At 35.6% G+C, this 24,743-nt stretch overlaps 1 protein-coding gene across 2 annotated transcripts in view; it reads left to right on the top strand.

Moving 5' to 3' along the window:
- LOC129807649 (transcription factor SOX-1) overlaps nt 1-24,264 on the top strand; it is a 141,205-nt gene extending 116,941 nt beyond the window's left edge. The window contains exons 1-3 of one of the 2 annotated variants that reach the window (XM_055857062.1): nt 16,613-16,695; nt 16,756-16,958; nt 21,053-24,264. In XM_055857062.1, coding sequence (XP_055713037.1) covers nt 16,759-16,958; nt 21,053-22,547 — 1,695 coding nt within the window. In that variant the 5' untranslated portion in view covers nt 16,613-16,695; nt 16,756-16,758 and the 3' untranslated portion in view covers nt 22,548-24,264. Of the gene's footprint in view, nt 1-16,612; nt 16,696-16,755; nt 16,959-21,052 lie in introns of those variants that run through there. The other variant, XM_055857061.1, reaches the window with a different exon arrangement.
- The last annotated feature ends 479 nt before the right edge of the window (nt 24,265-24,743 follow it).

Genomic DNA, 24,743 nt, shown 5'->3' with positions numbered 1-24,743 from the left:
ATGATTGTCGTTGCATTGATTAGAGCTGGGAATTCAGGGATATAGGGACTGAAGTATATATGGAAAGAAGGGATATCTGACCGAGGAAAAGGACTCGAGCTGGTATTAATACGCTTGTGTGCAGAGAAATGAGGCGAGATTATGTCAGTTTCGCATTTGTGACGGGAATTCTCTCGGTTTTTTCTACATGGAGTACCGGATCGATCCCCAAGTAGATTGTAAGATTAAAACCATCTCCCGTGGTGAATTTAATATCCATCGAAAGAAGGATTTTTCACACACTCCTGTACACTCTCATAAAACAATATACTTCCAATTTTGCTACGCTCTAGAATAGAATTGTAAAATTTAAAGGTTTTTTAATAGTCCTTTGATCCAGAGAATTATAAAAATAGGAAAACGAAAGGAGGAAGAATATAAGATTTCTTACAGAATATTACAACAACAGTGGCAAGTGATGTAGAGGTAGAATTTTGACGGAAATTCATTGATTGATTGATGATGGACGCGCTGCTGATGAATTTCTTAAAATCGATTCGCGCTTGAATGAAAAATTAACAGAAAAAAACTTGGTTGGGTATTTTTTTTTGTATCTTCGCACCCAGAAGCTTTAGAACTCGGCTCAACTGGGCGCAATTAATAATTTATGGATGGATATATATTGGTTAAATAACGTAGCGATTTGTGACAGTGACAAATCTACCCGGTGAATCTTGTCCAGGAAATACCTTCACGAAACCCTCTTGTGAGCTTTTCACATCTCTCCACCTCATTCCATTTTCCATCCATGCTTCTCAGATCCGCGTAGATCAATCCCCAACGGGACAAAATGAGCTCGGTTGTTAACAATTTAATTCTTCTCTTTGCGCGGAATGTGCATTAATATTCCTGCCGATACGCCATTTATCACTGTGGTCGGCAGAATGATATTTAATATGACTGAGGAATGCCGCTAATGATCCCTTACTCTTAAGGCTTCCGCTGGCTGCTGCCTCGAAACTCTTCTGCTGCTTCTGACACTCACTCCTCTCGCTCTGGGTCCATGGACTGAGTGATGAAAATACCGCGATTTATCATTCTGACAGCAAGATTTCATTCCATTGAGATGGTTGAGATGATTCGTCCGACTTGAATGATGCACAACCTTAGCATCCACCATTTGTGTGTCTTCGTCGAAATCCTCCCATTTTGCCTAATCACACATTCTTCACGTGCGACTCAAGAATTACTAAACAAAATAACCCAACCCACTCACCGGTGACAAATTTGAGATTTCCTCAATTGTCTCACATGTCTGCAAATTGTCTGAAGGATCTTATGGAAGCAGCTCAAAGGGAAATCACTGATGATGCTCTCTCCCACGGTCGAAATGATCGAAGGAACAAGCTCTCCTGTATCCCACACATATGCTCTACCTGGATATAAACTCCCAAAAGGAATTCGCTTCGGGTGAAGGATACAGAACAGGAGAAAAAGATACAGGATACTTTGTGAAACTCAAGATGAATTGGATGCAATAATGGTATGGTGAAGGATTCGTGGAATTGAATGGGAATTTTCTGTATGTTTGTTATGATTTTTTGCTCACTACTTCTCTCAACATTGTTCTCAATTATTGTTGTGTATAACTCTTAGGTAGAGATAAACTGTAAAGAAGTTGTGGCATTACTTTGTACAAGAGCTGATGTTAAGGATGAGAAAATTCCGAGCACCAGCTTCTACTAAAAAAAAAGAAATTAAAATTCGGAAGTGGAGTGTTAGCGACTAAATATGTATATTTACAATCAGATATGTATATTTTTTGGTAAAACAGTCAGTGAGTTAAAAAAAAAAGTTTCCATGGGCGAATTGTCGTTTAAAAATTAAATTTCTCATAAAAGTTCTCTGAGAATTTATAATTATAAAATGTACACTATAAGAAAAATTAATGTAAAATTATTTTTATTCATCATAACGGTTACACACATTAGGTGTAAAATTTATACAATCATTTTTTTCTTGTTAATTTTACTATTTCAGGAATATTTTTTCTCACAAGTGTAAAATTAACCCCTAAAAAAGCTAAAAAAAAATAGTATTTACTACGTTTCAGATCATTATCGGAAAGATAAAATTAACATTTCCAGGTTTCTCTCACTGTATAGTAATGTAATTCTGTTCTTTGTGACAAATCTCTCCAATTATATAAAATAAATTGATGACTGCAAAAAATGTGAGCGATACACACTTGGGAATATGTCCATATTGAAGCAAACTCCCTACGCTCGTGTAGAAAGAACCCTTCAATATGTACATAAGCTTCTATAGAAAGTAGAGGCCATTAGTAAATAAATCTGTTCGCCTATTTGTTTTCAATAATACTTTTAACCATTCATGATTAGGACATCTTGTGGCTTGATTTTTATTGCACAATTTTACACAAACAATAGAATCTTATTTACTAGTTCTAAATCTGCGTGGTTTAGCTTGAGTATTAAAGAAAGTACTAGGGATAAAAAGAGACAATGATCTCAATTGAACACGTGAAACTTCCTCTCTTATTGTTCATAATTTTATGATGATGGTGAAGATCTCATGCAATTGGATATAGTCAGTACCTTCCCTGAGTGCTCAAAGGAGGGAGAGTTGGTCTTTCTTCACAGCAATTTCTTATGACAATCAGCATCCTCGATGATTACCCAGACATCAGCTGTGGACAGAATACTAATTACCCTATATTTTCGAGAGGCAGAAGGGCAGCAAGGGGGCAGCCTGTGCAATTACACACGTCTTTGTCCCTCGATGGACCTCTCGTCATACACGTCGCAATCAATATTTAATTACACCGATGGAAATTCGATATTTCCATCGCATCTCTCTGCTTGCATAGCCTTTCATCCATCCTTCCCCAGCAGGCATCATTGTTATTTTATTCTGCATATGTGTAATGTACGTGAAACATTGGAATAATGGCAAGAGGCTGAGTCTCCACCATCGCCAAAGCTCCTGCATATATAACCATCCATATCTCAGGCTGCACCCATTCACCAGGAGACTCTCGCCTCAGCAGCTCCCAATTCTCTTTTGCCCTATACAAATGCCCCGATATATTGGGCTTTCTCTGGTGTGTATGCGCCTCTTTCTCTTCTCCAAGTGCCCGAATGTGATGTTAGTTCGAACTCCTTTATTATTAACGCAGAGTGAGGCACACAATGTACGCTTGATTGACATGTAACGCCCTCCTCGGTCCCGATTCACACAAAATTTACCATTCATTGGATGCTGAGTAATAAATAATTCCTCCTGCTGTTGCTGCCTTGCCACTGCTGCCGTTTTCGAGATTCCGCAAGCCACCAGGCGGGAATTTTCCTCCTGGATGATGGTCGGGGTCCTCCTTCATGGAACGCATATGCTAACGCAATATTGCACATGGAATGATGCTGTGTGAGAATTTTGCTCTTCCCAAAACCCTCATCGTAATACAATCACGACTCAACGCAATTACAACTAATTTTTCCTTAGCACTGCCTTTGAGGAATTCACCAATTGTTGACTGACGATTGCAGGATATCCCTTTGGGACGTTGTGGGATGTATGGAGTGTTGATTGCGTCAGAGAGGTTGAAATTAAATTTAGTCTCAAACAAACATCCAGAAAGTTGTGTGTTTATGCCTTGATTTGACATCCATTTGCCCGGAGATTGTCATAAGAAATTTACTTATAAGGGGTAAGGGAATAGAATCACATATCCTTTTGTGTCCTGACCCATGTGATATTCAAATTCTCCTATGATTTTGGTCCTCTACAATTCAGGAGATACCTCGCAATGAATGGTGGAATGATTAATAAGAAAATCTAATTAATTTCTCATCAATCACATATCTTATGCTATCCTACCGCCCACAATTTGGGAGTTTTTTTTTCATCCCCAAGTTCCTTAAAAGTGTGACTTTGTTATAAAAAGTCTTTGTGCAGAGACAGAATTTTTAGATGGCCAAGATGACTTTGGATAAATGTGAAATTCCTTGAACGAAAAACCATATTTCTTTAATGGCAACAACTCTCCTCACAGCGGGTATTGATTTCCAAGAAGAAAAAAAGCAACACACCCGGAGGAGATGTCAAGGAAGAGGAGAATTGTACATTAAGAAAAAAATTAAATGAAATCACCGAAAAAGGTAGACTGCATGGCTGCATCGGTGAAGAAGTAATTAATCATGTTGGAGGATTTCTGGGTTCACTCTTACCTTTTTTTTCTCTTTTTCAATGCCAATGCAATCCATTTGATTTTGCCGTGAAAATTGGGATTTACCTTTTTGTGAAATTTTGCCTTTTCTCTCGAATTTTCACCCTTCTAATCTCGCTACAGATCAATTATTGTGAGCATCTTTTCGAAAGCAATAGTTAGGAGGATTGATGAAGTAGTGAAGTAGATATTGCACTTTTTGGATGGGGTTATATTTCCATAGAAATTGACTAAATACGTTTCAATATTTTGACAAGATACCCAATAATTAATTGAGAATAAACAGCGTCGTAGTTCTTCAGTTAATTGAAAAGAACGAAAAAAATGTCGAGAAGGACAAAAAGTCTGAAGACTACGAAATAAAAATCAAAGGGTTCGTCATCTTGATGTTCTTTAATGCGAAATAAATTTTTTCAACCCTTCTGAAGGGCTGCTGAAACGAGTTATTCGAGTTCTTGCGCTAGGGAGAATCAAGAATAATTACTCGTGCTGTTGGAACCATGAGAGGTGGATGAATCTGGAGAACCCCTTGCGATGTACAACTCATAAAAAACCAATGCCAGTTGGAGTTTTCTTGCTGCTGGAGTGTTGCTAAATTCTAACCACTGAGGTATACTGGATGAGTACTTGTTGGCAAGATGAAGTTCTCTCTTCTGTCCCGACCGCTCCCTCTCCCAGAGCCGTTGAATGCGTGCACAAGGACCATCCATTCGATACACCACTGAAGTTGATGGCGTTGTGAAACACCACTTAGTACTACTACTGTATTACTTATACACTGCTGCTCCTCCTGGTTTTATTCCCGATGCGGGAACAGCAAAGTGATACTCTTAATACCCATGAACACTTCAATCTCACCCCATATAGGCATTTACGATGTTCTTGTAAGCACAGTTTCCTCGCTTAAACTAAAATTCAAATCGTCGCCGTCGTATCATGTCGTAGCTTAAAAATATTCGAAGGTCTCTTATTAAAAAAGACTGGCTTGAACCATCTTGGTTAACTTAATTGTGGATACATAATGGCCCCAAATAGAGGCCTGGGTGTAGCGGTTCCACAAGGATCCGTTCCCATTGTAATCTAATCTAAGCTAAGGTATATTATTATATATAAGTTGAAATGTGTTCAGAAGCTAGGTGGTTAGTATATTGTCTTAGTGACGCAAAAAACCTGGGTTCGATTCTGACAACAAACCTACATAAAGTGAAATATTCAAGCATAATTTAATACACACGGACGCACATTTTACCATTTTCGCATAAAATGGGGTTGGTACTCCTTTTACATTTTACTGATTAGACATTCAAATGACATCTACAACTTGTTTGACACAAAATTATTAAGTATCAGCGTTAAGACTTTTTTTACACTCACCTGATATTTGAGATCAAATGAATGTCCCATCGATCGATGTCCATTATAGACTTGAGGTTGACTAAGGACATAAATAGACTCAGATTGACTTTAGAAAATATTTATAGCCTGTAAAATGTATCAGAATAGTTAGTAGCACTTGGCAGCTAAAAAACAAATAGTAAAATTTATAGCTTTGATAGTTTGACTAAAATATTTTCGTCCAGATTTCATCAAAGGCTAGTGCAGATTGCTAAACTGACTTTTGACATACGTCTACGTGCCATGTCAGTTTTTTTTTTAATAAAATTAAGCCAATGAGATTTAATAAATGCAAAACGAAATAATTCCATTAAATGTCTAGTTATTTAAAGATGCGAAATTGGGTTACTTGCATATACATATTAACTTTCTACTAGTCAGTTATGATGTGAATTAGATAAAATTAAACAATTATAGAACGTACGGCCTATACGACACATTGCAACCCAGTTGACGGCCGTAACCCATCAATTTTAATCCTCAATTCCTTTCACACGCCTAACCCCTACTATCTCTATGAGAGCTGAAAGGTTGCTTTGGGACACCCTCAGCCTTCAGTGAGGGATCATCAGTCGCCGTGGATGGTTCACGCTCATGAGTGAGAAATGGGTGGCACCTTCAGTTCTCCTATTCCCTATAAAAATTTTTAATATTCTTTAGGTGAACCCCATCAAGGCGTACACGATAAATTTTTATTTTACAATAAATCTAATAAAAAATCATTATATTTTAATTAAACATTTTATTTATTTAATGATGAAAGATTCCCCAGAAAAGCTATGCAAGCCATTGTGAGGAGACTTCGACCTCGGGACAGACCTAGGACAAGGTGGCTGAATAAAATTCAGGTAATAAATTCTAGGACAAGGTGTGAGCGCCTTGGAATCGAACCCAAACATCTTCCTGAAGTGGCGGAGGATCGACAAGCGTGGGCTCCTAATTTTGATGTCATGGGCCCGCGACCCCAATAGGGATAAGTGGTTGAAAATGAATGAGTGAAATGAATGAATTTATTTATTGATTTTCTAAATTTATCATTTTATTTGAATCGAATTGTTGCAGTAGATTTTTTTTGTACCATCAAAGATATTCTCTACTGCGTCACTGTGAATTACACCATATTTAAGCCCTAAATGTAACGCTTTAACAGAAACAAACTTACATGAGACATACTACTTCGTAAAAGTGCGATGTGCAAAAGTATAACAAAAGAACGAAGAAAGAGCGAATCAATCCGCGAAGCCAAAAAACCAACCCCCCTGAGGGAATAATAAAAATAAAATTATCACCAAACATACTTCGCGTCTTGTGATTTTGCCATAATTTATGACTGAGGTGTTTCCAGTTCTTTAATGCTTTATTTATCATTTAGGTAATGTAGCGTGCGTAATTGAAATTTGATGTGGCAGACGAGAGAACGCGTTCTTTTTCTTGAAATGGGGAGAATTGAATAAATAATACTAAGGAGACTTATATGAATTTTATTAGTATTATCATATTAATATGTTACAGATTAAATGTATTTTTGTTACGTTAAATTCAGCCTGAAGGTTAAAAACAAAATGTACACCCTTCCAGAAAACTGGGCGAAAGTGTGAGAAGAAAGCATTTTGTCGTGGAATCCTGCTAAGGACACAACAATTGATTTATGAATAGTTTTGTGCTTACTTTCACCTAATGGTGTCCCCCAGAGGTTACACATTTTTGCGCAATAAATCAACAGAATCACGAAAAAGAATGAGATGTTGGATGGCAGAACGGTGATTCAAATTTTTCTTTCTTCCATATATACGTTTTTAATAATCTCCTCAAATAGGAGCTTTTTTATTTCACTTGATTGATTTACGATCACGATTGAGGTTCTTCCCTTTTTAGAGGATCGCTGTTGGCAATAAAAATGATTCATATTTCGAGGATGAATCCTTAGGTCCAAGGCCATATATTTCTTTATAGTTTTAAGTGGCAAAATGAGGGTTAATCTTCGTCGCCATTGGGATACATTCAGCTAGATCACATCTGTGACTTTTCATTAGAATTTTGAAATTGCAGAATGCTGGATCGTGTCTCGTTATAAATTTTTATTGAACAGTATAAAAATATAATTCCCGGGGGACCACCAACTGAAATAAGAAGGAATCTTAGGAATGGATTTTTTTGTCTTGTGATTGGAGTGAGAAGATATATTTTACAACACTATATAATGCTACTGGATCAATAAATGCTCTAGTCGTTAAGATTCCTATCGTAGGTATAGTATATCTTAAAATATTTTGCCTTGCAATAATTCAAAGTTGGTGTGTGTTTGATCTAAATTAATTGAAAATTCTGTTACTGATTTGTGAGGTGTGAGAGATGAAAGGTCAAATTATACCTTTATTGCTATGACTTGGATTTTATTGCAATTTATGAGTAGGATTTTCAATTTTCATTCCTTCAGCATATCTGCAACAAAAATTTAACTAGAACATTGTAATGCATAAAAAGGCATAAATTGACTGTGGAGAACTCATAATCTTCTTAATGAAGATTGCTGTGCTATAGAAAAAGATCATGGTAGAACTGAAAAAAATAAATAATAAAAAACTTAGTGACTTCAACGATATTCATAAAGTGATAGAATCATTTACAAGTGTTTGTTTGCAAAAAATACAATATTACACGGAATAGTAATGAGAGTACTAAATAAATGTGGAACCTGTATGTTTTAGGTGTTGTATGCGCTATTTATCAATGACGCCACTCTCCCCTGCACTTTGAATCTAACAAAAACATTAATTCAAAAGCTTATGACAATACAACCTGTGGCTTCCATTGTTGGCTCTCGCTACGAAAGAATACATTATTTGTGAAATAAGATGAGAGAGTGAAAAAAAGTCACTGCAATTTTTTTCACTCCACCTTTGACTCTAATACCAATAACTAATACTCAATCGGTATTGTGACGGATTTTTTTATTTGGCTAAAAACTTTCATTGATTTTTTCCATTGTTGAATCTCCTGCTAATTCGTATTTCTTTTCATACCGCATTCCTTCCTTCTTTTTTTTTTGATACAAACATTAACAATGTGTGTGCATGCAAAAGGGCACAAAATCAGGTGAATCTAAATGCTTCTTTTATTCAACATTTTATTCTTCTTTCACCATTTATTTGCTATTATTATTATTTCTTTATTCTGAAGTGTCGTTTTGGGTATTGCTTGAATTCTTTCATCAATGAGAGGGACGTTTAAAACCTCACAGAAAATCTGAACATCGTCTTGTCACAAAGGTGAGACAAGTTTTTAGTCGTCTCCCTGGTAAATTGCTCTATTATAAGACTGGAAAGTAACATGAGGAAGTGTCCCGAAAATATTCATTGTACTTGGTAACAAAGAAGAATTCACTGACTTGCAATTTACTGAATAATTGTACGAATAATTCAAGTTATCAATTTGGAATTTAGATTTATTAATTAGGTATACATAAGAATAAAATATTTTTTAATTAACAGCTGAGAGAAAATACCTAGTGTTACGAAACTTCCGTCATCCGAAGCTTTACAGAATCTTCCATCTAAAGCTTATCATACTCTTAAAAAAGGTTTTTATACAGCAAAAATGGCTTGATGATGTAAATTATACTAGTCTGAATTTGTTTATATTATTGAAGTTACAATATATTAATTTTTATTTAATTGCAAGAGAAAATATGTTCTATGAATGCTCCATGCCAGTGTGTTTCTGCAATAGGAATCATCCCGGAATTTTAATAAATCTCTTATGAGAACCACATATAAAAAGAATCTTGTATTATATATAACTTCCTTTTCTGTGACTGATTTTTCGTTTTCCTGTTCCAATCTTTGGTAATCCAACCACTGGCTGAGCACGTCAATCATTTTTTCCTTTCCTGCTGTTTGTTAACTTAAATTTCGCACAGCTTGCAACCTGAGATATGACCGACATCTCACCTGGGATATTTTTATTGCGAGCAGAATAATTCAATCTTTATGCTGTGTGGTGTTTTATGATGGAAGAAATTGCTATTAAAATTTGTTTATATTTATTCCAAAAAAGGGGGTAAGAGTCTTTATGGGAATCAAACTACAAATTCTCAACAGTATAGCTCAAGATTGTGTCAATACCTAGTGATAGAGATTGTAGACAATATCTTTTTTTTTTGACATAAACATGATATATTGTAAATTAGTCATGAATGAGGAAATTTTTTGGGAAATATCCACGTATCCTATGATCCATAAATTCGTTATGAGACCTGAGTTTATACAGATTTTTAAAATCGTTTTTCTGCTGAAAATTGCTTTGATGTTGAGGCACATTTCGTTGATAAATTGAATGTGTGGAGGAGAATAGAGAAGAGGGATGAAGAAAGAAATACCTGAAGGATATGCTGTGGCATGAACACCTGGTCGGATGGATCACAAAGCCTTGAGTGTTGAGATTATTCTGCGCTCTCAAAATACTGAGAATTCTGGTAGCACATCTCCGTGTGTGATGTGTGTTAAAAAAATCCTAAGCTCTGTGATTAGAGGAGACTTGAGACATTTTTTGCTCACTGCCCCTTCTGAGCAATTTGTAAAAAAAAAACTGAACTGAATCTGCATCTCCCGGAGATTTTCAACCAATGCAATGGCATTCTCATCTGACCGACTGTGTGCAAAATGGCGAAAATAATTGTGATTTATTAGTGGGTGTCGCCGATTTAATTGCCGGTATATTTGAGGGCATCCTGAGTAGATATATGGGTTTAGTAAAAAGGATCTGACTCTGTCGCCGGTCAATCAAATGTAATTTTAGCGGATTAGAGAATCAAGTCACACAGTGGTGAGCAATGAAACTAAATCGAAATTGCTATCAATTTACCAATTATTCGCCACAGATTCCATTCAGCACCAATTATAATGGCGAACTCATACAATGCCTCAGCGTCGGGTGAGGAATTAAAGAATCAGCGATTTCACTGCACTCCGTGTGCTGTGGGTGTGAGAATTCTATACAGAATTCGCTGATCTTTCATCTGGCATTTGGGAGAACCCCACTGACTGTGGGAGCTTAAAGCCATTTTTGGGATGGAAGAACGAATGGGGAGAAAGATGGTCTTATCAGCGGAAATTACTTTTAATTGACTTTCTGACATTCGAGACTTGTTATGCGGATGGGATGGTGTTTCTTTCTTCTGAAAAGACTTTTCCCATTTCTCACAATTCAAACCCAAGAGATACACTTTTGGAATTTTCTCGAAGGCAAGAAGCTACGTAAATATTCATTTTATGTATTGTGCAGATATTTCTACTCTATATATACTGAATTGAGTATTAAGAGGAGATTAACTAATCTGAAAAAAGAAGTTTGTAACTTTGTCAAAAGTTTGTCAAAATGATATTTTTCGTACCTTGTGTGATTTCTTAAAGTTTTATTAAATTCGTAAATTATTAAAAAAAAAAAAATTTATGTTACATTTAAAGCACTTTTAACAAATATTGTTACTAATCTCTTCTTTCAAAACAGAAATGCTTAACAATTGTCTCACTACGGTTTTTTTGGTTGGACATGCGAGTGTCATATGCTTGTATCTTTGACAGATTACGCATTTTCTGTAAAAAAAAAATATTTCTCGCATCGTGAGAGTACTATAAAAAAGAGAATTTCCTCAATGTATTATTTATTAGCCTTTTTTGTGGTGTATTCCTTCAGATAAAAAAATCATCCACTACACTCATTGTTGCGAGATGGAAATTTTTCTGAGAGATACACAACTTGGACATATTTTAGCATTTTTCTCCAAGAATAACATTTACATGCAAATTCTAGTCATGAAAAATTTAATATTACTGAAAATCTCAAAATCCGCGCCCTCAGCGACACTGGTCTCTCATTTTGTTTTTCTCATTGGAGAATATTTGCAGGAAAATGTGATAAATATCATGAGAGGGCATTTTTTTCTGGGTGAGAACACAAAGCAATTTTGCTGTAAGAGTACAATTATGATTTACAAGAGGAAATCTAAACTCTTACAGCCCTCATTTTTGGTCCATGTAATGAGACCACGAATGATTATTCCGATGGCCACACGAGAGGAAAACACTTCTAATATTTCAAAAAGCTACCAACCGACAACGTGGAATATAATTTCGTTGTTAAAGTGACATTCAGGAAAATTTCATTTGGCATCCGAAAGAGCAGAAAGAAATCCATCTCTTTAAAGGGTGGTTTCTCCCTCCACATAAGACATTTTATTTCAAATAAACAGAATGAAACCCTTAGAGTTGAAAAAAAAATTATGAGAGCTAGAAGTTTTTTTTTTTTGTTGGCTACCTCAAAAACCATAGAAAGAATAATTGTGAGGAAAATTTGTGGTTTCTTTATTATTTTTCGTTCAATCTCTATTTCGGAGAAGATTTAATTGCTCTTCAAAAAATGGTACTTCAAGAAGGATGATAAAAAAGACACGAACTGAAAGTTGATACTGAGTTGCATCAGGGATTAAATTTCTTCATTTCTGATAATTTCCAGAGATTGCAAAAATCTTTTCAATCTTTATCGTTTTTTTTTTAATTTTTTTGTGCTTATTCTGCGCATCAAGGATAAATGTCATGCTTTTTATTGGTATCTCTTCCTCTTTCTTGAGAAATTATCAAATTTCAGGACACTTATATTCGTCTTTTCTGGTCTTCCCAGTCCTTAGAGGAAATTATCTTGAAATGCTGTAATTAAGAAGAGATGAAGATCGTTTTTATTATAGCAGAGGTGTGCACTAACATAAATTTGTGGCGAACTTGGAAATGAAGAGTTTTGCGAGAGTCATAAAATTATTAACGTTAATACTCCTCTACTAGGAATTCATATCGCCACCAATATGAGCCATCGAAAGATGAGTGTGACACATTAGAAAACGACATAAAACTCGTCAAGTTTTGCCTTTTATGACTCGTAAGAAATCTGTTATATAGACTTTATTTTCTTTGAAATATTTCAAAGGGACTGTGAAAGTTAAAGTTTCTTTAGCAAAAAGTTTCAAATTTTAAAGTCCACTTATCATATTAAGTGGTTATATTGGAACACGTATAATCCATTTCAAGTGTATGCTTCATTGTGAAAAAATGGGTTATGATTAGTGGGTTAATCTGAGAAAAAAATCCCTTGATACATTATATTAGCTTCACCGTCCCAAATATCTTCCCAGAATTCGATCGATCTCAACCATTAATCTCCAAACTAAACTTATTCATTGTACTACCGAATAAAACTAAACTAAAATAAAAATTCCACTTTTATAATTCTTATTTTCCAAGTTTTCTTAGCTTAACTATTTACGTGTTTCTTCTTGACTGAATAGTTTTCGAGATCCATTATCACTGAAATATTTGAAAAGTGTGAAAATTTCACTTATTTGGCAATTCCTAAAAAAAGTTTTTTTTGTGTATAACCCCGAGAGATGGTTTTACACGCATCTTCCAAAGAAATCCGTGACTAATGGCGGTGAAGAAATTGCAGAGTAATTTTGGTGTGGAATTCTTCGAGTGATTGCATTTCTAAAGTAAAACTGCAAGGTGGGTGATACAGTGGTTGGGAAGTTAGGGAGTGGGTGAAATAGGATATCATGGGAGGACGCGCGATGTAACAGAAACGTCAGAGGGAATGTCACTGGAAGGAAACGAGAAGTTGGCACGCCAAGTCAGTGTCCGGTTTCCCTAGTTTAGATTGACCATCGCCTTCAGGATTTTCTGGGACAGCTTTTCTGAAAAGGCACAACTTTTCATTAGTAGAGTGAAATGTATGAATTAAATTTCTGCTAGGGGACAAAAGGTTATAATAAAACTCTGGGGATGAAGTTACTTCTTGAAACTTCTCCATTAATTTCACTCCTACCATAAATCGCACTTGTGCTACTTTAGAGAGGCAACTTCTATAAATAAAGTTGTGAAAATTATTGCATTCCACAGCTTTTTATCAATGAATGAAGACAGTTTTTCTTCTTTCAACGCCTTCGAGGAGTTTTCATTTACCTCTCTATGTCAATTTAAAGAAAATTATGCTCGCCAAATTATAAAATAAAAATATAGAGGTGGTAAAGTAATAGAGCATTCCGAAATGCATAAATACCTGACTTACAAAATATTAGTAGGGAGCGGTGGGCTATTCTGAGCTGTGGGGCTGCATTGTTGTACGATTTTTTCGCATATTACTAAAGGAAACTGAGTTTTAACATGATGTAATTTGGATAGACAAAACAATTGTAGATCTAAATAAAATAATTGTAAGGGCCAGCTGTAGTCTGACAGCTCAATGTATCTCCACCTCCCCCTAGTAACGTTATTAAGCAGGTTTAATTCAAAGTCAAAAACAAAATTTTGTGAATTTTCATAATGTTCAGTAATATTGCATTACCGGTAAAATAATTATCGGTTTAGTTCATAACCACTTTATAATTAGTTGAAACCGTTTCAGCTTTGTCAGATATTCTAAGTTCCAACGAACTTACTCAAATCGATTGAAAACTAGGCTCTCTACAAACGTTTTAATATTTGACCTATAAAAACCGTTATTGGGAATGACTCAAAAATATTTTCATTTACAAAAAATATTAAAAAAAAAAATAAATAAAATGAACGCCGTGTTTATCAGATATCTGAAAAAATATGGTATGAGTAAGAGAGAACTTAGAAATATAATTAAAATTATGCTAATAATTCTTCATTTGACTTTTATGAATTCGGCGAAAACTCCATCTAACAATCTCTAACTATCTGATACATATCTGATTAGCCGGAGTCAAAAAATGGAAAGATTTCAGTATTCTTCAAAGCAAAAAACGTTTAATATGTTTTGATTAAATTATATAGCGAATAGACCGATGTAAGGTATCAGATCCGGTGGCAGCCAAAATCCCGAAAGCCAAAATCCCGAAAGCTAAAATCCCGAACGCCAATATCCCGTAAAGGCCAAAATCCCGAAAGTCAAAATCCCGAATTTTCTAAATCCTGAAAGGAATGAAATTATATGGAGGAAAATGTTTAGAATAATTTCCTAAGACACAGAAGATTTCCCTTTGCCTCCAGCAAGCGCGGGTACAATCGTGGGAGTAGCTGTGACACTTTTAAGAATTCGGGATTTTGGCTTTCGGGATTTTGGCGTTCGGGATTTTGACCGGGACCCATCAGATCAACCATTTTTTTTGCTTGAACAGTATAGATTTTCAACATTTAATTTTTTTATCTTAAAATCGATCTCTTAAGTATAGTTCGAACTCTACAATAAACAGCTTTAATTTCAAAAAGCTTAAGTTTTAAATTTTTAGTTTCGCCAATAGATCATAAACTTCAAACTAACTACATAATTAGATGTTAAAATGTCAAATTTATTTGGATCATCTTTAGTCTCAAAGATATAATATTTAAGGAGTAAGAATAGATAGTATGAGAAAAATATGAGAAAAAAACATCACCTCTGGCACTTTTCCATGAATTTTTTGAGACTGCCACGATAAGAAAAGTTCAAAAATCTGCCTCATTTTAAAAATTGAATATCCGTTTAAAGACTTTGAAAGAGTACGAGAATTAAATTCAGAATTACAATTCTTCAACACAACATTAAAGATCTTAAATTGGGTGTGATTCCTTCTAATCACACCTATTTTGATTTCAAAATATTTCAGTCTCATCGTGCACCCTAGTTAAAACTTTAAAATATTTAAATATTTTAAAGATGGAAATTGAGGTTCATGATTAACAAAAAGTTTTTTTTTGATTATATAAATATTTAATTACATGTAGATAATACTTTATTTTTTACTGTGATCCAATGAATAATAATATATAGTGATTTTGTTATGTCTTTTTTCTGTATACGGGATTGTGGGGCCGTTAAAATGGTCAATCGATTTGTATGCAATCATTGACGAACGGAAAGGGGCTAAAAATGACTGAGGCGTGCAGAGAGAGTTGATGATGCAGAAAAATCCAATGTAGTGCACTTTATTGATGATTTGGGGGATGCTTCAGTCGTGTGTCCCTTGCAAAAAAATTCACAAGCTTCCGCCGGAAGTTCAGCGACGTGTTTGTCTTTGCAAGTCAGTAGGAAAAAATGTGCCATCATCGGCAAAAATTTTCTGCAGACATAAAAAAGTGTCTCTTCCTATTGATCGGTTCCTCTCTTGCGGGAAGAGAAATTGTTGACCATGAGAATGTGTCAACAAAGGGAGTCAATGGGGCATTTCTTCGCGCCTCTTCTCAACATTGTGCGTCATCAAAGGGCGTCCTCTGCGTCGAAAAAAAAAGAAATCAATGTGCTGTGGAGTCAATGGGAAAAGCCTGGCGGTGTGACTCCAAAAAAGCCCACCATTCCCCAACATCAGGAGAATAAACACACAATTCAATACAAATTCAGTCTGTTGCTCTCACTCTCGCTCTTGTATTATGCTCCCTGGAGCACTTTCAATGGCGGGGGATTGTTGATTCTTTTTGTGACGATTTAGCATGATGTGTACAAATAGAACTTTTCATAGAGCCATTCACTTGTGTGGTAATAGAGATCTGTGGGGGGGGAGGTCTTTTATGTTCCACTGGCAATGATGACAATTTCCACTTTGGTGGATGGCGTTGAAAAAGAGTTCAATGAGCTTTATCGGTGTGCTTTAGAAATTCAATCAAAGTGTCACTGTGTCAAGGTCATTCTTGTGTATTTCGGGAAATACTCCCCGGAAAGGGAAGAGAGTGAGAGAGAGAGAGTTTCTCACTTCATTTCCATTCAGCATTGTCAAGTGAAATCAAACCACCGAGACATATCCTCCAAACTTTAATTCACATGCTATACCCACGTCAAAATACTCATGAATTTAATTTTGATAAAGCATCAACTTTGTCCTCAAGTGGCAGCTAAGTTGATGGTGAAAAAAATTTTCATGAAATAGCGGAAAGTTGGACAGTTAAGTCAACGAGTTTTAACTTGAAATTCAACTATTTTTTGCTCCCTTCTTGAGTAGCAAATTGCACTTTTGGTTGCTATTTAAATTAGTTATAATTGAGCTCTCAATAGATCAAGTGGCATATACATTTTTTTGTCTTTTATTGTAAAAGGTATTTTATTGTCTTTCAAAGAAAAGTGTTGTTTATACTTCTTTTACTTTCCTTTCGCAGATCATGGATCAAACTAAAGACAGCATTTTGAGATCCTTGCTAGAAAATCAGAGAGTAGCAGTCTTCCCCACATGGAATTCTTATGTGACTTCGTGTTTTCTTCAATTGAGAAACAGTGCTAATCAATTATCACAAGAAGCATCTGAAGGTGCTGAAACTGAAAAACACGATGCAGATCAGGAAGATAATCAGGATCAAGCAAGGTGAGCACAAATTATCTATTTCTGTCAAATCTTGTAGAAGACCACCATGCAATATCCCACTGAATTTTTACTAATATTCTCGCATTATGCGGCATGTTGATTGCCTGAAATTTATGTGATGAGTTGAGAGGGAGACAAAGAAAATATTCCACTTTCTTTCACATTATCCCATTTCCCTCACAGTCTAACACACACTTCACATATACATATTTTTATTGTACCTTGTTCTCAATGGGGATTGAACTTTTTTTTTTACTTCTTCCCAACAACTTCTTTTATTCGCTCGTCGTCTCCCAAGAACACTTTTTATTGTGTAATATTTTGATTTCTTTTCTTGTAATTCTTTAAGCACGAATGAATCATCTGTGAGAGATTTTTCTTCGTTCCACAATAATCAACAAGTAAATCATGAATATCAACAAATGCATTTTCAAACAAATTTCCATTGTGGGCTCATATGTCAACAAAATCATGAAAGTTTAATGGATTTTTTCTCACCTCTCTCTCTCTCTTTCTCTTTCTCTCTATCTGGATTTGATTAAAAAGCTGTGAAGTGTTGTTTTTTTTTTCTTTGTGGCTATATAATATGTGTGTTGGACAAAAAAATAACAAATAACGATTTTATTCAACATTTTTTATTTAGTTTATTTTAATTAATTCTTTCAATTTGGATATCTGCGGTGGTGTACAATATCTAGGGGATATATGGGCAAAACAACTATGCTTATTATTTAAATTTTGATTTTATTTTTTTTTTTAAGACAAGATGGGTGACTAAGCATCCCGTACTTTGCGAAATACTCGAACTAGTGATTTCGATGCTATTTCTCAAAAGCACTTTCGGTTCATTTACCAATTACCAGTTCACAATCGATTTATTAATCAGTCAGAAGATCGTTCAAAATACCTCAGGAGGAATACAATTGAGGTAATCTGTCTAAATAATCTCTAAAACATTTCCAAAAAACAAAGATGATGCGTTTTCGATCTATCCCAAAAACATGGTTCTGGCGGGTAAGGGGAGGGTGGTCGGAAAATGAGAAACATATTAAGTCCCTGGGTCGACTTATGTGGAGATCCTTCGAAGGTTGCAAATCGCGATCTTTAACCGTTTGGTCTCTCTCTGTGGAGTTCCAGCAATAAAAAGTCATGCTTTGTTAGATTTTAGCTCAAAGAAATTAAACAGTCAGCATAGTAATATTTCAGTGTTAAACAAATTACTATTTGACTAATGTAATTTTGGAATGCAATAATATTATATTAATTTTGGTTACACAACCTACGATGGGTGATCATTGTCAGCGTTCGTCTCTGGAGGTTAGTGACCAATGTTGAGACGGCGGTGGACACAATAACAAAACAATTACCACATAGTCAAATTGTTCCGCTTTTGAAGAATTTGTCGTTGAATACAATATCTATCAGTAATGTTAACTAATGGCCTCTACACACTAGAGAAATTTATATCCATAGAAGAATTTTTCCTACACAAGCATCAGGAACTTCCTTCAACATGGACGGACATAAATTTCCCTAGTTTGTAGAGCCCATAATATTCATTTCGATCGGAACTTGAATTTTACAACTTTTTATTAATCATGTCCTAACAGATATTAAGTATTTTGATAATAATTATGGTTTTTAGTCTTTATTATTGTATTTTTTTCATAAAATATGAAAGTCACAATGGATTATGGATGAGATGACACTTTCGATATGAATTGAAGTTTTTTCAAATTGGGAAACTCATATTCCCAATTATTTATTAACTAAATTTTTAGTTTCACGCATAAATTACAAATTTTATTCTTGAATTGGGTTAGTACAATCTGCTAGAGCTAAATTGTTTTCGTTTTCTCTATTCTGTATTTTTTTTAAAATTTATTTTCAAAGTAATAACATCAGTATTCAATGGTATCAATAATATAATATAGTTTTAAAATCATAAAACTTTATAAAAAGAAATAAAAAAAATCTAAGTCTTTTAACGCTTGTTTAGTTGTATACATAAATGTGCTTCAAGTACATAATATTTTGCCGGTGGCCTTATGTTTCAGAATGTTTTTTATATTATTATTTTCCTTCTAAGGAACTCCTACGAATATGTTATTCATATCATTTTACCCTACACTCCTATACATAACTTCCCTCAGGAAGTAATTAGACCACTTTGTGTTGTTGGGCTTGTGTACTGCTCATTGAAATTAAGAAAGATAAAATTTTAGCAAATCTCAGTGCAATTAAAATATGGTGGAAATACCATTTAATAACTTAGGGGATGATCCTAATTTTCTAAAAACGTATTAAAGCATTAAAGTGTATGCGTACTTCAATAAAATCAATTTTCGCCATATTACTAAAAATATACTGCCACTGTACAATAACACCCTTCGGAAAGAACATTCCCTCTTGAAGGGGTTGAAGAAGGAAAGATTGACGCGTTCTAAGGAATTGAAAGCATGGCATATAAAACTACAAACGGCAAGAGCCGAAGAAGGTTGTCGAGAAAAATACTTGAACACAGGGATAGAGGAAAGTAAATCAGTTGATTTGATATTCACCCCTATTTGGTTGTTTTTTTTCTCGTCTCGGATTTGATTTTTTTTCTGCGTATATACACCTTTGGCACTGTGACAGAAATACGCGCAAATATGTAGATGGACTGCCACTATGCGCAGCATGGTAACCCTTATTTTGGGCACCACTACATCACCGGTAAGGGTGGGTAAGTTTTTGCTGGATGTGTTGTACAGGGTGACAGAATACATAAATCATACACGAGATGGAGTACGAGACGTCAAACATTATTTTCATCCCCACACTGACACATATACACACCTAAATCTGTAAGCGATGTAGTAATACATGGAGTAATGCTGTGGTTGATATAAATATGATTCCCCTAGTTGGATACGCACAGTATGTATACCTATAGGTAGTATGTAGTAGTCTCCTTGTGAGTGATTTACGTACAATTGAGGGTTCAGCGTGGCAGTGAAAGCTCATAGTTTCGTTAAAAAGAAGTGCGGCAACGTTGCATTGAGTGTTGTTGATGTGTTGAAGATGTAGTAAAGTTGCGAGTTATAGAGGGGATTTGGTCCCGCCTACTTCTTTGAGGGAACATGCGCTCGAAACTGCGTTACCAATTGGTTGCTGAATACATGAGCAGGCGTCCCTTTGTGTCTTGCTAACCAGCTTTGCCTGATTGCCAATGATGGTGGAGGGGGTTGGGTTGATATGTGTATAGTATGTGTTGGGTGCTAAGAAGTCTCTAGATGCCGTCGATGGTCAAAGCAGCAGAAGTAGTGCTGTACAAGCTAGAGTGTGTATTGGTACCCGTCGCGCTTCGTAAAGAGAACACATTTTCTACCATACACACCTCGAACAGGTTTCCGAGGCTGTTTTGGGCATCAAGAGAGACAGAAAGGTGCTCGAGTCCAAAGTGTGTGGAGGTATTTTACGGATGGTCTCGCGCTAAGCCTCCATTCAATCCGTAACTGCTGTAACCTTCAGATGTGTTAATAGTGTTGTCCACTGTGGACTTATTGTTTCCACCGAAAATTGATACACCCGATTTACATGATTGGAAGTGGTAGCAAGACTTAGTTATTGTGGTGAAAGGGGTGTATTCAAAATCACATGTCTCTAGGCGTGTTTTGTGTGATTGTCAATAGTATTCAAGAAAACATTGAAATTTTTGTGGTTGAATCTTTCAAGCAATTTCTTCGTGCAACCGCCAAATGTGACATTGTTTTTACCTGCTTGTAATCCCTGCGTGTCCGGACATTTAGCTATAGTGTCTCTTCCGGGGATTAATTTATTTCACAAACACTAACACGATAATAACAATTGAGTGTTTATGTGCGATAGAGATTAGCAACTTGAGATAACAATTTTCATATGTTAAAACTGCAGTGAAAAGTGTCGATTAAATGTTTAATGTAATTTGTGACTGTTGAAAGAAAAACGTGGGGTGGCACATCGTTGCGAATCCTGCAAAGAGGCAATCCTGTGTGCGTCAATTGTGAAAAGTCTTAAAGAAAATTGCGTGTGCTGTGGAATCCAAGAAACTACACCAAACTGTTTTCAATCAGGGATACCGACGACATGCTGACGATGGAGGCTGACATGAAGGGGGGAATTTTGCACGCCACAATGCCCCCGCATCACCCATCATCGTTGCACTCGCACAGTGGATCACCGTATGGTTCCCTGGGGCCGTTGAGCATGATGAACTTGGGGCAATCGCAGCTGGCTCAGTCCCAGATCACCCATCAACCCCATATGGCGCACATGGCGTCACAACACAACAATAGTGCAGCCTCAGGGCTGATGGGGAGTCATCAGCAGCATCAGGCCACTCACAATGCTCACTCCTCGCCCCTCCATGGTCAGCAACAGACATCGGGTCTCAGCCCGAATGCTACACATCCTAGCCAACAGCAACAGCCCCCACAAACAAATACGACGTCTGTTATGGGTGGTGGGCATCACATTTCTGCCACTGGGCAGACCACAGGGCATCCCCATGGGGGTTTGTCGAGCAGTAACAACAACAACAATACATCAAGTAAGAATCAGAATGTTGATCGCGTGAAACGCCCCATGAATGCATTTATGGTGTGGTCACGCGGCCAAAGACGTAAGATGGCATCAGATAATCCCAAGATGCACAATTCGGAGATATCAAAGAGATTGGGGGCACAGTGGAAGGATCTATCGGAGTCAGAGAAGAGGCCATTTATCGATGAGGCCAAACGGTTGAGGGCTGTGCACATGAAGGAACATCCTGATTACAAATACCGACCACGGAGGAAAACAAAAACTCTGACAAAGAACAAAGAGAAGTATCCACTTGGAGTGGGATCTCTGTTGCAAACTAGTGATCCTAGCGCCATTCGCAATACGTCAACAATATCGGCAGTGCAGCAGGCTGCCGTCGCGAATCGGGATATGTACCAAATGCCACCGAATGGGTACATGCCCAATGGGTACATGATGCACGATCCGACGGCCTATCAGTCTGCCCAGCACAATGCCTATATGAGCAATTACCACCGATATGACATGGCTCAGATGCACAATGCCAGTAACATCAATTATATGGGAACGGGAGCTTATGGAATGTATGGGACTGTATCTGGAGGGCAGACTAGTCCGTATCAGTCAGGCGGAGGCGGTAGTGGGAATTCTGTGCAACAACCAGGAAGTCCCTACAGTGGCCTCTCACAACAGCAACCAGGTTCTCCTTATGGTGGAATGACCCAGCCCGGCTCCCAAATGTCATGCCAAAGTCATAGTCCCAGCGATACCAGTATCAAATCCGAACCTGTATCACCAGGGCCATTGCATTCGGCTGCCCAGACAGCGGGGAATAACAATCTAATGAAGCGCTCAAGTGACTATCAACCAGAGATTACGAATCTCATGACAATGTATGGGATTTCGCAGGATCCCATGACCACAGCCGCTGTCGAACATCAGCGGAGTCTAATGTATCAGCACAATAGTGTCTCACCGGATTTGCAGGCACAGCAACAGCATCAGCAGCAATCCCTGAGGACTATGGCTCCGCTGGCGCATATGTGAGACCAGGCTACAAGTCTCCTCTATCGCCATCACCATCATCACCACCAAGATAACTCACTGATGGACATCTCATCCTTATAATCACATGCATCCATGGTGCAGGAGGCAGGCACTGCTGCTACTTCTAGGGTGTCTTGTCAATATTTCAAACATATTTCCTTGTTGTCCAGACAAGAGGAAATACCCTTATCGTTAGAGTTGACTAACAAAAGGAGACTCCAGGAAATCCCGTCGGGAAGTTTTGTCTGTGACACTCGAAATATTCCTGCAAACAAAGGGATTCTCGAGTCTTCAAGTGATTCAATCAAATCGTGTATTTAAAAGCATTGATCGATATGAACTTTTGAAGTAAACTACCCTTTAAAATTATCTTTTCCATCTCAAGATGCTTTGTGGGCATCTCAATTGAATTATTTAAATATGCTAAAGACAATGAATTATCTGAATTAATTTTCGTCAATATTGAATGGTAAAAAAAATCTTATTAATTGTAATTGAAATAATGAAACAAATACCGTGGACAGTTTTATTGCAATGAGTGATGGCATTTTTGGGAAAATGGGGAAAAACAGTGTCTGTGTGTCAGCAAATGGAGCTTCTCTTTTCAGAAGGTGAATAAATTTTGTTAATTTACTCATTTTTCAGCATCATGATATAGCTTTAAATTATTTCCATTCAAACAAGAGATAAAAACTTTTTCATCTGTGATTTTTGTTCCCAAAATTCTCAAAAAACATTATCAAATTTATATTTAGAGAAAAAAAGAATATTTTTTCACTGTTTTCGCGAAACATTTCATGTCAATGTGTCTCGTGTTCTTTTTTCGGAAATGCCATTTTTCATTTTCTCTCTATTTAAAATAAACTTGTAAATAAGAGTTACTGCTACACATGAAAAATAGGTAGAACATAAACTCTCCAATATATAATAAAAAAATCGTGTAGATATATAATTAAATATAGCTCATGTATAATAGAATTATTGCAAAAAAAGGCAAACATTTCCCAGTGAATACTTTTTTGAATATCAATTATCACACATAAAAACGTCCCTTAATTGGATTCCAAGACTAATTATATTATTATTTAAATTTATTGAAAATATTAATTTGAGTAAAATTTATATATTATACGCGATATAATATAACAAAAGCACCCATATGTTTTTATAAAACATATATTGAATAACATTTCGAATTTCAACATGGATACACCAAAAAGTTATATAGCTTAATTAATAATTCAAAGGATATTTCCACTTTTAATTATGTTGTAAATAATATAATGAAAAGAAAATATAGCTGATATACTGTTGGGAATATAATTAATTGAAAAAAAAACTATAACAATTTTTTTACGCGATGAATCTTTGTCAAATTACTTAATTTTAATTTTTGATTTTCTGTTTATATTTTTTCTATGATGGAAAAGAAAACACACAAAATTTTTTTCTTGACAGTAAAAAGACAAAGATATTCTGTAAATATTAATTTTAGAAGGTATATATAAATCACTGATTACAATTGATTATTTGAGAAAAAAAAACAGAGAGAATTAGTGAAACGTAATAATTATTGTAAGTAACTAATCAAGAGAATTTTATGTAGGTATATTTGTGAAGAATTCTATAAAAAAAAAGAGAGATAAAAAGTAAAATGAATTAAAGTAAATGAGAAAGAAAAAGAATAAACAATAAAAATCACTGGATAACAGATAAATTCAAAAGATATTGTATAACACTCTATCTATTTAATTAATATAGAAATGAATTTTTACCGAGACAAAATGAACTTCTTATTTTCCACTTTAACAACTCTTATAGTGATTATAATTAAATGATAAAAAATGTGAATGAATAAGAGAGACACTATTGAAGGAACTGTGTACAAAATTACTGACGAGATATTATAAAATGAAATATAAATTTAACAACACAAAAAAATCGGAAAATTTCAGTGTAATTATTGATGAAAGAAAAAGGAAGGATATAAATAAGAAAAAAATAATGTTAGTGAGTAATATAATTGAAAGAATCAGTAAACTCTTCAAATTGCAAATATAAAAGACATCAATTAAATGCTAAGATCTTTTATTCTAGCCCACATTTCTCCTGCCAAAGCGATTGAAGTGAAATTTGGATTAATACTCTCTGGTCAATTTGCGTTGTAATTTGATCACGAAAGGTACTTGTGGATGC

This window comes from Phlebotomus papatasi, chromosome 3 (genome assembly GCF_024763615.1).
Source record: "Phlebotomus papatasi isolate M1 chromosome 3, Ppap_2.1, whole genome shotgun sequence".
Lineage (NCBI taxonomy): Eukaryota > Metazoa > Arthropoda > Insecta > Diptera > Psychodidae > Phlebotomus > Phlebotomus papatasi.
Note: the sequence above shows the minus strand (reverse complement) of the source record. Positions and strands in the feature narration are given on the sequence as shown.